General features: G+C 38.3%; 1 gene segment (V, D, J or C); it reads right to left on the reverse strand.

Annotated features, from left to right (window-relative positions):
* Positions 1-972: 972 nt before the first annotated feature.
* LOC148000175 (T-cell receptor gamma chain C region C7.5-like) lies at positions 973-9,070 on the reverse strand. The segment is given in 4 exon segments: positions 973-1,526; positions 2,044-2,088; positions 3,469-3,798; positions 8,570-9,070. Coding segments are annotated over 4 exon segments (633 nt in total).
* Positions 9,071-17,381: the final 8,311 nt, after the last annotated feature.

Below are 17,381 nucleotides of genomic sequence, written 5' to 3' on the forward strand. Positions count from 1 at the left end.
TCTTTAAGGAAATCATCACTATCCTAAGGAAGCAATGGATGTCTTAGTATTTTGTGTGTTTTTTGATTGACTATCACTAAAAGATAAAATATTGGGTACATCAATGTGCACACACCCTGTGTCCTTCTGTCTCCCCTCTCCCCAGTGGAGATCAGAGAAATCTGACTTTCAATTATGAGTGCTTCTTCAAACAAACAATCTCGGTTGTGAGATCAACTCTCTAATCTGTGAACTGTGGCCCATAAATGTTATATATCTCAGAGGACTGTTAGAGGATCAGGGGTTGCTTGATGTGTAGTACAGGATACAGTACTATAGTGCTTTCCCATGCTTCCCATGGAGAAGAATGGAAGTCACGTGTGTGTGTGTGTGTGTGTGTGTGTGTGTGTGTATGTGTGATCTATTCTTTTTAAGCTATAATCAAGGGCCTATAACAGGACTCTCCAGGACTTGTTTGCACTTGCTGTTACTAACTTGCTAAGCATACACAGTTCTAGGAGACAGAACACTGACTGTTCATCTTACAGAGGGAAGCTGTGCTGTGCTGCAGGGAGTCTGGAACCTGAGGTTTCACTCCATCGCCTTTTCCTCTCTAGAGTTCTGGTAGCATTCAGGAGACAGTCTGAGGATCAGAAATCATACTACCGTGAAATACAGGCACAAAGCTGAGCCCAGAGAGTATGAGTCAAGTTAGACATTTGTTCATTGCCTCAAAAATGGCAAAACCAAATGAATTCAAAATCTGATAGCCTTTAAGAGCAGATACGGTGATTTTAATTGCCTACAGCTCCTCCTATACCCACTGTCCTAAAAAATGTCATTACCACAGAGTCTGAACCAAGCTTAGGAATGTGTTTTTAGAGTCTTGTTACCAACTGTCACCAAAATGCCATGACAATTGTCATGTTGTTTCATACCACAACTTTCAACATTACTAAATGAAAATAAAGACTGACAAAAGTAGACTTCTGATTTTTAAAAAATATTTATTGTCTCTAATATGAAATACAAGGCACAGAATCCAACAATAAAGAAGACTCTTCAGGTTGTCTAGAGAGGAGGCTTTCAGAGAGTTGACTAGTTCAAGAGCAACAAATGCCGTGGGTAAATCCTGCAGCCTATGTGTACCAGAGCTTTGATACTTTGGGCTTCTGGGGGAGGGGACTGCTGGAGAGGATGGAATCAGGAAGGTGAGCTCAGTTAGAGAGAAATTGCTAAAATTGCTTACAAATGTGAGAAAAATGTTTGCACAATAACAGAATGATGTGCATGTGACTTTACAGAAGTCAAAGCCAGCAAGAGAAGGCAGCTGGACCCCCATAAGTCACCTTTATGACAGTAAGGATAAAAATCAACGGACTTGCTGGTCCACCGTTTATTTCCTTAGGAGCTCTTCTTATTGCCACAGGCAGCTGTTCTTCTAAGCAGAAAGAAGCTGATGATGGCCAAGTAGAGCACGCTCTTGAGGAGCAGGAGCAGGTAAGTATAGTAGGCAGAGGTGCCCGTGAACTGGAGCTGCAGCACATCTGAAAGAGTTCTTTAAATTAGCTCCATCTGCCCTTTCAGTGGCATAGGGTGTTAGCAAAGAGGAGGCAGTAGGTACTAACTCTGATGACTTACAATGAGTAGCATCTCTCCTCATCCTCAAAAGAACCACGTATACGGAGATTGAACTTGGAAAGCAGTTCGTCTAAACCCATCAGTGCCCAAAGCGAGTGAGTAACTAGATGACTTTAAAAACCTAAGCTTAGTTTTTATCATGCTTTCTTTGGTGACTAAAAATAAGAGACACATGGGTAAATGAATTTCTCTGTTAATATAGGTTAGGCTATACCCGTCTTTAATTCACTTATGCTTGAATTGGCAGTTCACTATGTTGCTGTGATGTCCGTGTAGTGACACACTAATTGTAAATATCAGTCTATTCTGTAACATGCAGACATTCAGATACTTTTACATTAACTCATGGCAGCTCAGTACTGTTATACTCAAAAGAGAAAGCACTGTAATGTGACACAAAAGCAAACATATACTGAAACCTACCGTTTTTATCTTGCCAGCAAGTTGTAGGCTGGGTACTCACAGCAACTACAAGAAATAGCAATAAGAATTTGTTCATTAACATGCACATTGTTTGACAGTTCTCTGTGTGCTTGTGAATATGCATATACCTACATATAAATGAATACTTATGTGTCTTCACATAGACAGAAGTGTATTAAAACATGAGCCTCATAGTTAAATAATAAGATATTTAGTTATAGAAATTAGTATCATTATATGTAACTCAGTTATGTCATTCACATGCTATATTTCTGTATACAGAGAAGTAGAAATTCAAAAGAGTTCTTTTTCCATTTTTACCCTAAAAGATATAATAGAGTGTCTAAAACAATCTTCATAGAAGAGCAGCCACATCTTTCCAAAACAAGGATCCTCCCAAAGCAACTATTCAGAGTTCACTGACCATTGAAGAAACTGGGATTTCAGAGGAGAAATGCAGACAGTGAACAGCGAGAAGCTCACACATTTCATATCTGTTTATTGCTCGCAGGTTCAAGCTCCTGGAGCCTCGGGACTATTGTTCATTACGAGCAGTTGTGGCATACAGCGAATTACAAGTCTATCAGGCCCTCTGCCTGGTTGTGCATCTGTGTACCGCACTGAATTAAGGGAATTCCGTGGGATCTTGCATCTGAGTTATTCTGAGTAATTTTGACAGAGTATGCATTGTTCACTGTACAACCCCCTCCATGTTGGGACACTGACTAATCCTGGTCTACCCCACACAGCCCTACCTGTGCTATCACAGAAAGGGCTTTCCAAAATGCAGAGATGGCAAGAGATGCATTAATCATGAAGACATCACCATGCTTGCATCCATCCAGTATCCTCACTCCATCTTTAATAAATGTTCTCTCTGACAGTGATATACATAGCAATACAATTCTGAACGTGTCAAGGTTGCTAGGTCCACTGCATTTTGTAACAGGCTTTGAGTCTCTCATCTGAATATTTGGTTAGCTAAGGCATCCACTTCTATGGCATCAGGTTCTGGAGATTGAACTTTGTACACAGTGAGATTAAACGGCTTTGCTTGCGTGGCTGAGCATTCCTAATTATGGCATCCAAGGTGGAACCTCAAGGTTCGCATTTATCATGCACTCAGTTGCGTGTTGTTTTAATGCATCATTTATTTTTAATTCAATTAACAATTCCAGAGAGAGAGAGAGATGGGGGTGTGTATCATTAGATGTGGATATTTTGGATAATGACACTACGGCCTAGAAAGTTTTAGCAAAAAATTTCAACTTTTCTCCAAAGCCTCTGCCAGCTTAGTATCACAGTAAAATAAATGCAATGACCCCATTAAATGTCACATTAATTTTATTGATACATTATAGAAAAGGATTGGGTATTTTCAAACATTTTCTAGAAGACTACATTTCAGAGTATATATGCACATACCTTTCTTTATTGAAGGAAAGAAAATCTCTTGGTCTGCTCCTCCTTTGTTGTTCTCGTGTTTGACAATACATCTGTGCTCCTTACCCATTGACCCTTCAGGCACAGTAAGCCAGCTAAACTTCATGTATGTATCGTTAGTCTTCAGCGTCTCCCCTTCCTGGGAGTCCAGGACCGCATTGCTGTCCTTTTCTTTCCAATACACCCTTATGACATCGCGGAAAAACTTTTCAAGGAGGCAAAGGTATGTCCCAGTCTTGTGGAGATTTGTTTCAGCAGAAGAAGGAAGAAAAATGGTGGGATTGGGGGAAATGTCTGCATTAAAACTTTTGTCTGTAAGGGAAAATAGAAAGTTAATAAAGATAAAAATGATAGCAGGTACTGTCATTGAGATAGAGTCTCATGGAGTTCAGGTGAGAATTAAACTTGTGATATACCCGTGGACTGCCTGAGCTACTCGTTCTTCTGCATGAGCCTCCCAAGTGCTAAAATTACAGATTAAATCAGACACACACCACTAAATCCAGTCACTCAAAATAATATTACATGTCCAACAAAACACGTCTTCTGAAAACAGCATTCTACCCATGAAGGGTACCAATGTTTAAAATTATTTTTCATTCTAAGCTGTGTTTTAAATTTATCTTTCCTTCAAACTTGTGATTTCCATATGGCTTTCTCATATATCTTAGTTTTAAGTAACCCACATCTTTCCTTCTTCTCTCCTTTATCCCCTTGCTCACTTTCATTTTTCATTTCTGGGTTGTAAGATGGTGGTTCCCTATGGATTCTTTTTATCCATTGTTTTCAACCTTCTCTTCTGTTTTGTTCCCATCCACGATCTGCCCCAGTGCCCCACTTCTGTATTTTCATCTATGTTGCACTGAGCTCCCTGCCTTAATGCGCCACCGCCCATGGTTCATTTCTAGTTGTGGCCTCTGAGGGACCAGAGGTTCACAGACTCCATCTTTGAGAACCTGAGCCAAGAATGAACTGGAGTTAACCAACAGGCCCGTGCCTAGCACTAGTTTCCAGGTTAGTCTCTACAACCCTGCTCTTGGTACTTCACTTTCTAACAACCACCAATAAGGAGGAAAGCAAAAGTTAAGTTTATAGTTTGGTTCCCAACACCAGCCAATTATTTTAAAGGGCAACAAAATTTCATAATAACCCCCTAATCAGACGTGTGCCAGGCCAGAAACCTTCTGGCTTGTTTGCTCACCTCCATAAATGCTTGTCTGAAACTAGGCTTGGGGCTTCATGTTTGTGTCCTGCTGCATCATGCTTGAGCTTGAACAAAAAGAACCTACTGTGATTACATAAGTATGGGCCCCTTGGTGGTATTTTGGGGCTCAGGAACAGGTGCAACAGCCTCCATGAATACTCCACACTAAGAAGTACATTATGATAGAGAAAATGTGGCACATGTGTTTTCTTTTAATCGCTAAATAAAATTCCTTAATGGATATATGCAAAAACTAATATTACATAAACACAAATGGTTAAGAACAATTTATTTCTTTACATACCTATATTTTCTCATAGCGAATCATGATTCATGCTGGGTGGATAGATGGGAGGGTAAGGAGACCAAGTTGCTTTTATGGTCAATGTACAGAGGAAGTTCTCATATCATTTCTAACATGCTTCCCTGTCACCCTGTTACTTTGTTCTCTGGCTATGTCATTTAGTGCAACCCACTGTTAATTTAGCTGACTGTACAATGAGCTCTGCATTTCTATAGCTCAGGGAAATCGATGTCAGTAAGTAGTTTTTATTTCTTCTTTGTAACTGTATACAGCCAATTATGTAATGGAATTATCCCGCCATGTGTCTGCTGTGCTTTGGACAACGTGCCCATTGCTTTATTCACAACATCACCTTTGATCGTGCTGTTCTCATGTCCTCATCTGTCTTACTAGGGACTGAGCACAAAGTTTCCATGTCCTATGGGAGTGAGTGGAGAAGTCAGAGTTCCATATCTGAGTTCAAAGCACTGACTTGTTCAGAGTGCACTTGAAAAGGAGAAAAGGGAAGGTGCCTGTCTATTGAGTCTATCAACATCTTGATTATAGCAATAAATCTTATGTCAATGTCAAATGATTTAATACGAACTTCCATACATGACATGAATGTTTAAAGGAAGTCCAGATGTCTGCAAACATTTTGCAGATGTTTGCACAGTGCTCTTACAGCATTTCTGATTGAAATCTCTGGAAAGTGTTTCAGAAAGTCCATCTCACAGCCCTCTTCTTTCTAAACATTATCACCCTCACCTCACCATAGCCAACTTTGCCTTCCCCCAACTATCTTTAAAATACATCCGTTCAGTAACCACCCATGATGGCCCATTCCATTCCTACACCGAAGATGAAGGAAGACCACAGCGATTCAAATTATATCAAAACTAATATATTAGTTAATGTCCCTGATTCTTCACATTCCAGAGACATGATTGTCTGGAATTCTTACAAGAATAGAAATTTGATCCTGACCTAACTGATTCATAAGTTCACCGAGTAAGCTGAAAAACTTCTAAGTTTTAGCTGCTTTATTTTTTTTACAAAACATACATTTTATTGTAAACCAATTCAACCTCAGTACATCAATGAAATGAAAATGAAACAAGATGAGAAAATTAATTAAGAGGAATAAAAATGTAGAGGTTATTACTGTTGTCAACATGACTGCTAATAATAACAATTTATTTTCTATGACTTGTGCTTGAATAAAACATTGTTATTCATGGGTAAAAGCTTTGCTATTAATCATAGAATTGGAGGTTGTGGATTGTAATTAAATCTAGGTCAAATAAGGAGAGAAATGGTGTTTCTTTACCCACCAAGCTACAGTCTACTTTGCAATAATATACCGGGGTTCCCAAATCTACCATCACACGAAGCCTGGCGCTCTCAGGATAGCAAAAGGAGATACAGTTGTCTAGAGTGCGTAGCAGTGCATGAACACTGCGTCTCTGCTGTCCAAAACAGGCTGTGCTCCCAATCGGCACTGTAACACATGAGATTGCATCTTTTATCGAAAGTTCTGGTACTTGGCTTCAGTCAGCTCACACCGAACTATTCTTCACCTGGTGGCTTGGCTCTTTCTTGAAAACTGAGTGAAGAAGTATCACAAGGCTGGTTCTCAAAGACATTTCAGGACACTGCTGTCTGCCTGACCTCACAGGCTGAGTCCTGATGTACATGTGAAGTCAAATGTTATGATTTAGTGCTAGTGTAGGTGGGCTCACTTTAGGGCCACTTCTTTGCATTTCTCAAAATAAATGTTAGAAATAACGTCCACTCAAAACCTACTTTCCTTCCAAAGAATATATGCTTTGAAATCTTTTCTTCAATTTTCTTTTGCTCTCTGTGAATATGGTATATGTATAAGGGGGTCTGCAAAGTTCCTGTGTGGGGATTCAGGAACACACACCTTACATGCCCCTGAGGCAGTCAGAGGACAGCCTCACTCCTGTCCTCAATTACACTTTGTTTCAGACAGGATCTTTTTGCCATTTACCATTCCATATTCCAATGTTGCAGGCCTGTGTCCTCTAGAGCTTTCCCTGCCTCAGTATTCCGCCCTACCTTAGTAAAACCTGTGGGTACTGCAGTGCATGACTTTAGAATGACTGAGAATTCAAACCTGAAGTCACCTCCCCAGGTACTTCTCTAACTTTACAAGGGGAAAGTTTTCACATTCGAAAATTGCCGAGCTTCATTATGCAGGTGCTGAACTACGTTTTAGTTTAACTTCTGAACATAAAACTTGGTGCTTCTAGCGCTGAAGCCTCTTCAGTTACTCTCCACTCCTTGCTTATGTCTCCCATACCAAAATAGAAAGAGCACAGACTCCTTAGTTGCAGACAGTAGCCTGACCTCTCTGGACATCACAGTTAAACCAGGAATAATTTCAAAGATTCTGAGACTGGAGCTTGTTGCACCTGCCCTCCCATCTCTCTCTCTGCTTTACTCTGCAGAATACAAAGAAAAGTTCCTGTAAATATAAACTTTGTGCCAGGGTCAAGCGCTTAGATGAACTAGCATATAATCCACAGTATCTGAAATTTATCTTGTGAACATGTAAAAAGCAGACAATATTTTGTTACTATTTATATGATTACAAAAATTGACTCTGTCAATATTAAGTGGAGACAAAACTCAAACAAAGTCTAAGTGTAATCATGAGTCTAAGGACTGAACATACTCTGCCTTGAAACTTGGGTCATGTTCATTTTGGTTGATAAGTCTTATTTTACTTTCTCCAGGATTCTCCAGAAGTTAATATATTTATTCCCTTAAACAGTTGTCGTTTATAGATCAGTCCTAAGTCTAGAATATAATTTAGAGTTAATTGAAATTTTCTTTTCATAAAGAAATAAAAGCAGTAACCATGTATCTAGGTATTACTAATCTAGTAGTTACTAATATTTAGACAATGAAGGTGTCATTATAAAAAGTCAAATTAAAGAAATCAAATGTAATAATAGTCAAATGAAGATGTAAATTCATGAATAGTCTTTTTTTTGTGGACACTGGACAGAAGTAGTTTGGAAAAACTACAAATTCTAACTGAAAAACTTCCAGATAATATTTCAAGACTCAGAGTGACACAAATTGTGACTAATCACAATCTACCCAATATGAAGTTAAACAAATAAAACATGGATTTATTCATGTTCTACTGTAATTTGCTGTGAATTATGATCAAAACTAATAATAAGGATTTCATTTTGGAGAATGTAGCACTACGTTATATTTCAAAATACATATGTGTCATCATCAAAACTCAATTTTTGAGGACTCACACTTAAAATAACTTTTACAGCAGTATCTTGAAGCAAAGATTTACCCCAATAATCAATGCACATGATCCTCAAAATAACTCCCAGTTCCTCTTTGCATTCTAAACACAGAGCTTCAATGTTTTCTGGAGGGAAAACTATTTACAAAGTAGTTTTTGTTGTCATATCTAGAAATATATCCTGAAAAATGACTAAGAATAGTGTAGTAAGATACAGTAGATAATAGTAGATTTCTATTTTTCTACAACCATATATGTACTTTTTATCACTGGAATGAAGCAGAAAAATGTTACTTACCAGCAGGAATTACTATGAGTTTAGTTCCTTCTGCAAATACTTTGCTCCAGCCCGAGCTATCACAGTGTTCACAGCTTCTACAAAAATCTGAAGCTTTTCCAGACATTTGTGCCATGACAAACAAGCTAAAATTTGTCCTGATAAACTGATCTTCTGTGTTCCTTAAAAAGCCATTGCATAGAAATTGTGTGGTATCTGATACTTTGGAACCTTCGTCACAAATAAGCTCATACAGTGTTCTTCTTGGAGGTAGTAATAATTGAAAAGCACCAACAGAAAATAAAGAGAGTTCAGTTGGAAATGAAGTGAGTTGGGATAACAAACTATTAAGTTTATTGGGTTTACAAACTGTTTTTTTCCAAGTAATTAGATAAAATATTCTAAGAATTGCTTTGTTTTTAATTTCCAGGAGTTCGGTTGTGTGGAAACTGTTCAATGTTTACATCAAAGGAATGTGGTTTTTTTTTTGTTCTCACAAGCACCAATGTTTCTTCTTTATATGTTCAAAAAGCTGCAATTATTAGTTGATATCAAGAACCATTATTTTATCCATGTCAATGAAAAATGTAATATGTCATGGCTTATTAGAATAAAGAAAGTTATGTAAAAACCATATGTGCAAAGTGTTGTAAAGTTTGATTGGTTAACTTATTGGCTGATTAAAAATAGTATTTTAACTGATAATTTTAATATTCTACTACTTAGGACACCTTCTTACCCTTTGTACTTTACACAGGCAGGATATGTTCTCAGTTTCTGGTGTTCACTGTTAGTCCTTGTTCCAAAACTAGGAGTCAAATTATTAGAAGTCTTAAGATTTGTCTAAATTTATAGAATTATAAACTAATTTAAAATGCAAAAGAGTAACTACAGCAAAATAGCTCAGTAGGTAAAGGAACTTACTGACAAATGGAGGACTCTACTTTGATTTCTGAAACACACATGGTGGAAGAAGACACCCAGCTCTGTTAGTTGTCTTTCTCTCTCTGCATGCTTGCTGTGGCATGTGCACATTCACACACCCACCACACGCACACACACACACACACACACACACACACACACACACACACATATGTGAATACATAAAATAAATGTAAATTTTAATGAGATATAAAATGTTTCATTGCACTTATAAAAAATACTGGCATATGTATCTTGGCAGTAACCAGAAGCTCTCTTATTGGACTTAAGATCCCTCAACAAGAAGTATACCATGCCCGGCACACAAACCTACATAACTACTTTAGGGTTAGTGAGGTCATGTTTGTTTGCACAGAGTCTCCAACTACTAATGTATTAAACCAGCATAATTCCTAACAACAATCTATAAGTATTTGTCCTTATACCTACAGGTAAGTATAGTCTTTAGTCCTCATCAAGGAAAGTTCTCTTTGTAACACTTGGAAAAAATTACAGAAACTATAACCAATCAAAAAGCAGAGTTGTGGGACACAATCCCAAACATTACATCTATAAAAGACTCCCACACATATAACTTAAGGAACATTGTAGAAGAGAGGGAAGAAAGATTCTAAGATCCAGAGGGTAAGTTCATTTGCTGTGATAATATGTCTACAACACCAGAAGCTCTACACAAAAAGTCTTACCAACATGACTACCCACATGTGAGCTGAACAAGAATCAACTCAAGGAACAGACCAAACTGGTAAGGGAACAGCCCACATGGTCTCAACCCTACACAAAGAACTACAGAAAAGTGTGTTAAGCTGGGAGTGAGAGAGGTGGTCCTCTTTAGGGACATCAATTGACTGTCCAATTCCAAACAATCAGCTCTGAAAAGATATATACAAGTACTATTGTATGGACAGAAAAAGTTATACTTAGAAATATATATGTACATACAATACATATATGAATGTAATAACAATTAATGACAAAAGAAGACATAAATTTGCAGAAGAGCAGAGAAGAGTATAAGAGAGTTTGAAGGAAAGAAAGGGCAGAGTGAATTGTAATTAAAATACAATCTCAAAAATAAACAGAAAGAAAACAGAAAAAAATAAGAACTATATGAAAACACAGTATCAAGTTTATGAATTGTCTGCTAAAATCTGAGTTCACAAAGAAACACAATTATAGAGAAAAGCTACAATTCTCAGGAATCCAGTATATGCTAGCTACAATTTCGATCTGAACTACTGTAGTCGTTTACCTTTTTCATTCTTAAGTGAGAGTGCTACAATTTGGATAAATAATATTATAGAGTCTGTGAGGATTCATGAACATTAAATAACAAAAGTCTCAGCTAGTACTGTTGTCCATAATCTTAGTTAATTAGGAGGCTCAGGCTGGAGTATTACAAATTTAAATCCACCATAGGAAAGAGTGGGTTCTTAGTAAGTCTGGACAATCTATTGAGACCCTGCCTCAAAAATTAAAGATAAAGAGAGGGCTGTGAGTTTGGCTTCCTGGTACAACACTTACATATGGCTCTGGATTCATTACAAGTACTGTAGATGCAAGAATCATAAAGTAGTGAAACAAAATTTTCATAGGAATTGTCAAACAATATGTAGATGATCAAAATATTAATTATAGATCAAAGTGTAGTGAAAACTATAAAACCAGTCAAGAAAGAAATTAGAGAAGACAGTTGAAGGTGGAAAGACTTTCTTTGTTTGTAGATAAGCAGAATAAATCTTGTTTAAATGGCTACATTGTTAAAAGTAATCTAAGGAACTGAAGAAATGGCTAGGTAGTTAAAATCACTGACAGCTTTTTCAGAGGACCTGGGTATAATGGAACTCCAGTTCCAGGAGATCCAATGTCATCTTCTGGCCTCATGGGCGCCAGGAATGCAAAAAGTGCACATAAATATATTCAGGCAAAACACTTATTCACATAACATTTAAAATAAATGCAAAATAAATGTTTATAAAACGATGCACGAAATTAATCAAATGCCCATAAAAATTCCAGATACATTCTTCAGAGAAGCAAAAAAAAGTCATTAAATTTATATGGAAGCACAAAAGGCATTAAACAGCAAAGTAGCCTAAGCAATAAGAGCAATTTTGAAAGAATTATAACACTTTATATTAAACCAAACTCTAGACAAATACAGGAACAAAAATCCCCACTGTGGTACCAGCACATAGATTAGACATGTAGAACAAAGAAATAGAATAGAGGATCTAGAAATAAATCCATTCAGCACAACTATGGTTCTTAATAAAAGCGAATAGACAATCTACTTATTAAGTAGCCCTGGTGAAAGTAGGTACTCTACATAGAAGCCTGAAATTACAGTCTCATTTTTCATCTTCTACAAAAGAATTCATCTAAAGTGGGTTGAATGTAGAAAAATGCAAATTGATCCATTCTTATCTCCTGTACAAAGCTCAAGTCCAAGTGGATCAAGGACCTCCATATAAAACCAGATACACTGGAACTAATTGAAGAGAAAGTGGGTAAGAGCCTTGAACACATAGGCAGAAGGGGAAATTTCCTGAACAGAACACCAGTGGCTTACACTCTAAGATCATCAATTGACAAATGGGACCTCATAAAATTGCAAAGCTTCTGTAAAGCAAAGAACACTGTCCATAGGACAAAATGGCAACCAAAAGATTGGGAAAAGATCTTTACCAATCCTACATCTAAAAGAGGGCTAATACCTGATATATACAAAGAACTCAAGAAGTTAGACTCCAAAGAACCAAAAAAACCCTATTAAAAATGGGGTACAGAACTAAATAAAGAATTCTCATCAGAGGATTATCCAATGACTTCAAAGCACCTAAAGAAATGCTCAGCATCCTTATTCATCAGGGAAATGCAAATCAAAACAACCCTGAGATTCCACCTCACACCAGTCAGAATGATTAAGATCAAAGACTCAGGTGACAGCAGATGCAGGCGAGAATGTGGAGGAAGAGAAACACTCCTCCATTGTTGATGGGATTGCCGAGTGTAAATCAGTCTCAAGGTTCCTCAGAAAATTGGACATTCTACCTGAGGACCCAGCTATACCACTCCTGGGCATATACCCAAAAGATGCTCCAACATATAACAAAGACAAATGCTCCACTATGTTCAAAGCAGACTTATTTATAATAACCAGAAGCTGGAAAGAACCCAGACATCCTTCAACAGAGGAATGGATACAGAAAATGTGGTACATTTACACAATGTAGTACTACTCAGGTATAAAAACAGCGACTTCAGGAAATTCTTAGGCAAACAGATAGAAGTAGAAAATATCATCCTGAGTGAGGTCACCCAGTCTTTTTTTTTTTTTTGGTTCTTTTTTTCGGAGCTGGGGACCGAACCCAGGGCCTTGCGCTTCCTAGGTAAGCGCTCTACCACTGAGCTAAATCCCCAGCCCTGAGGTCACCCAGTCTTAAAAGAACACATATGGTATGTACTCACTGATAAGTGGATATTAGCCCAAAATCTTGGAAAACCTAAGATACAATCCACAGATCATATGCAGGTCAAGAAGAAGGAAGACCAAAATGTGGATGCTTCAGTCATCCTTAGGAGGAGGAACAAAATACTCATGAGAGGAAATGCAGGGGCAAAGAGTGGAGCAGAGACTGAAGGAAAGGCCATCTAGAGACTGCTCCACCTGGGGATCCATCCCATATGCAGCCACCAAACCTAATCACTAATTGCTGATGCCAACAAGTGCTTGCAAACAGGAGCCTGATATTGCTGTCTCCTCAGAGGCTCTGCCAGAGCCTTACTGATACAGATGAGGATGCTTGCAGCTAACCATCAGTCTGACCACGGGGACTCCAATGGAGGAGTTAGAGAAAGGATTGAAGGAGCTGAAGGGGTTTGCAACCAATAGGAAGAACAACAATATCTACCAACCAGACTTCACTAGAGTTCCTGGGGACTAAACCACCAACCACAGAGTACACATGGAGGACTTATGACTCCAGCTCCATATGTAGCAGAAGATGGCATTGTCTGACATCAGTTGGAGGGGAAGCCCTTGGTCCTGTGAAGGCTCATTTTCCCAGTGTTGGGGAATGAAAGGGTGGTGAGGTGGGTGGGTGGGAGTGGGAGCATCCTCATAGAAGCTGGGGAGGGGAGAAGGGGGAATCCAGGAAAGGGGATAACATTTGAAATGTAAATACATAAAATATCCCATAAATATGCAAAAAGAAAAACCAATGGGTTGAATAAGACCTTAATGGAAGGTGCTAAACTTGAAATCTATAGAAGAAAACAGGGGAAAGACTGTTAGAAATAACACCCAATGATTCATTTTCAAAGTACAGCTTAGGTCCAGCTACAAATAAACACAAAACACTAAACCCCAATCAGCATCTGCTGGTATTACTGTTCTACACAAAAGTAAAAGAGTATAGAATTACTAGCACAAGATCATGTCTAGGCTAAGTTTAAAAATGACCAACATAAACTATAGAGATGTACCCACACATGGGTTTTGTTGAGAAAACTTAAGATCTAGATGACATGTAAGAATATATCTTCTGATTATCATGAAAGGGAAGGAAGAGTCATGTGCTCAGGTATTTTATGTTCTTTTCTCAAAGGGGTGCCTGCCATCCTAAGCTGATACATAGCTTTTCAGTGTTGTGAATAAAATTGCTTCATTTTTCACTTCTCTGAGTCTCAAGTATAAGTGAAAACCAAAGTTTGTCACAAACACCTCAACTCTGGACATAGAAAATAACTTTCTCTAGAAGATTCTAAATAGCTCAGGGAACAAAAGTATGTTTGGATTGAATTAATTAAAAAGCTTATTAGAGAAAGATCAACCAACAGAGTGAAGAAACAGCCTTACAAATTGGATAAAGTCTCTGTCAATATTCATCTGACAAAGGATTAGTATTTAGATTATATAAAGAATTCAAAAGTTGAATATCAGAAACACACAATAAAAAATGGTCAATAAAATGCAGATATTTCTTTTTTTAAATTTATTTAATACTTAATAATAATTCTTTGGTTTCCGGGCAAACAACACCCTCCCCCCTCCCGATCTTATGGGTGTTCCCCTCCCAACCCTCCCCCCATTGCCGCCCTCCCCCCAACAGTCTAGTTCACTGGGTGTTCAGTCTTAGCAGGACCCAGGGCTTCCCCTTCCACTGGTGCTCTTACTAGGATATTCATTGCTACATATGAGGTCAGAGTCCAGGGTCAGTCCATGTATAGTCTTTAGGTAGTGGCTTAGTCCCTGGAAGCTCTGGTTGCTTGGCATTGTTGTACTTTTGGGGTCTTGAGCCCCTTCAAGCTCTTCCAGTTCTTTCTCTGATTCCTTCAACGGGGGACCTATTCTCAGTTCAGTGGTTTGCTGCTGGCATTCGCCTCTGTATTTGCTGTATTCTGGCTGTGTCTCTCAGGAGCGATCTACATCCTGCTCCTGTCGGTCTCCACTTCTTTGCTTCATCCATCTTGTCTAATTGGGTGGCTGTATATGTATGGGCCACATGTGGGGCAGGCTCTGAATGGCTGTTCCTTCACTCTCTGTTTTAATCTTTGCCTCTCTCTTCCCTGCCAAGGGTATTCTTGTTCCCCTTTTAGAGTAGGAGTGAAGCATTCACATTTTGATCATGCGTCTTGAGTTTCATGTGTTCTACACATCTAGGGTAATTCAAACATTTGGGCTAATAGCCACTTATCAGTGAGTGCATACCATGTATGTCTTTCTGTGATTGGGTTAGCTCACTCAGGATGATATTTTCCAGTTCCAACCATTTGCCTACAAATTTCATGAATTCATTGTTTTTGATAGCTGAGTAATATTCCATTGTGTAGATGTACCAAATTTTCTGTATCCATTCCTCTGTTGAAGGGCATCTGGGTTCTTTCCAGCTTCTGGCTATTATAAATAAGGCTGCAAGAAAATAGTGGAGCATGTGTCTTTTTTATATGTTGGAGCATCTTTTGGGTATATGCCCAAGAGAGGAATAGCTGGATCCTCAGGCAGTTCAATGTCCAATTTTCTGAGGAACATCCAGACTGATTTCCAGAATGGTTGTACCAGTTTGCAATCCCACCGAAAATGGAGGAGTGTTCCTCTTTCTCCGCATCCTCGCCAGCATCTGCTGTCACCTGAGTTTTGAACTTAGCCATTCTCACTGGTGTGAGGTGAAATCTCAGGGTTGTTTTGATTTGCATTTCCCTTATAACTAAAGATGTTGAACATTTCTTTAGGTGTTTCTCAGCCATTCGGCATTCCTCAGCTGTGAATTCTTTGTTGAGCTCTGAATCCCATTTTTTAATAGGGTTATTTGTCTCCCTGCGGTCTAACTTCTTGAGTTCTTTGTATATTTTGGATATAAGGCCTCTATCTGTTGTAGGATTGATAAAGATCTTTTCCCAATCTGTTCGTTGCCGATTTGTCCTAACCACAGTGTCCTTTGCCTTACAGAAGCTTTGCAGTTTTATGAGATCCCATTTGTCAATTCTTGATCTTAGAGCATAAGCCATTGGTGTTTTGTTCAGGAAATTTTTTCCAGTGCCCATGTGTTCCAGATGCTTCCCTAGTTTTTCTTCTATTAGTTTGAGTGTATCAGGTTTGAGGTGGAGGTCCTTGATCCACTTGGATTTAAGCTTTGTACAGGGTGATAAGCATGGATCAATCGGCATTCTTCTACATTTTGAACTCCAGTTGAACCAGCACCATTTGCTGAAAATGCTATCTCTTTTCCGTTGAATGGTTTCGGCACCTTTGTCAAAAATCAGGTGCCCATAGGTGTGTGGGTTCATTTCTGGGTCTTCAATTCTATTCCATTGGTCTATCTGGCTGTCTCTGTACCAATACCATGCAGTTTTTATCACTATTGCTCTGTAATACTGCTTGAGTTCAGGGATAGTGATTCCCCCTGAAGTCCTTTTATTGTTGAGGATAGTTTTAGCTATCCTGGGTGTTTTGTTATTCCAGATGAATTTGCAAATTGTTCTGTCTAACTCTTTGAAGAATTGGATTGGTATTTTGATGGGGATTGCATTGAATCTGTGGATCGCTTTTGGTAAAATGGCCATTTTTACTATATTAATCCTGCCAATCCATGAGCATGGGAGATCTTTCCATCTTCTGAGGTCTTCTTCAATTTCTTTTTTCAGTGTCTTGAAGTTCTTATTGTACAGATCTTTTACTTGCTTGGTTAAAGTCAAACCGAGGTACTTTATATTATTTGAAGGGTGTCGTTTCCCTAATTTCTTTCTCGGCTTGTTTCTCTTTTGTGTAGAGGAAGGCTACTGATTTATTTGAGTTAATTTTATACCCAGCCACTTTGCTGAAGTTGTTTATCAGCTTTAGTAGTTCTCTGGTGGAACTTTTGGGATCCCTTAAATAAACTATCATATCATCTGCAAATAGTGATATTTTGACTTCTTCTTTTCTGATCTGTATCTCCTTGACCTCCTTTTGTTGTCTGATTGCTCTGGCTAGAACTTCAAGAACTATATTGAATAAGTAGGGAGAGAGTGGGCAGCCTTGTCTAGTCCCTGATTTTAGTGGGATTGCTTCAAGTTTCTCTCCATTTAGTTTAATGTTAGCAACTGGTTTGCTGTATATGGCTTTTACTATGTTTATGTATGGGCCTTGACTTCCTATTCTTTCCAGGACTTTTATCATGAAGGGGTGTTGAATTTTGTCAAATGCTTTCTCAGCATCTAATGAAATGATCATGTGGTTTTGTTCTTTCAGTTTGTTTATATAATGGATCACGTTGATGGTTTTCCGTATATTAAACCATCCCTGCATCCCTGGGATGAAGCCTACTTGATCATGGTGGATGATTGTTTTGATGTGCTCTGGAATTCGGTTTGCCAGAATTTTATTGAGTATTTTTGCCTCGATATT

This window comes from Rattus norvegicus, chromosome 17, assembly GCF_021556685.1.
Source record: "Rattus norvegicus strain SHRSP/BbbUtx chromosome 17, alternate assembly SHRSP_T2T, whole genome shotgun sequence".
Taxonomy (NCBI): domain Eukaryota; kingdom Metazoa; phylum Chordata; class Mammalia; order Rodentia; family Muridae; genus Rattus; species Rattus norvegicus.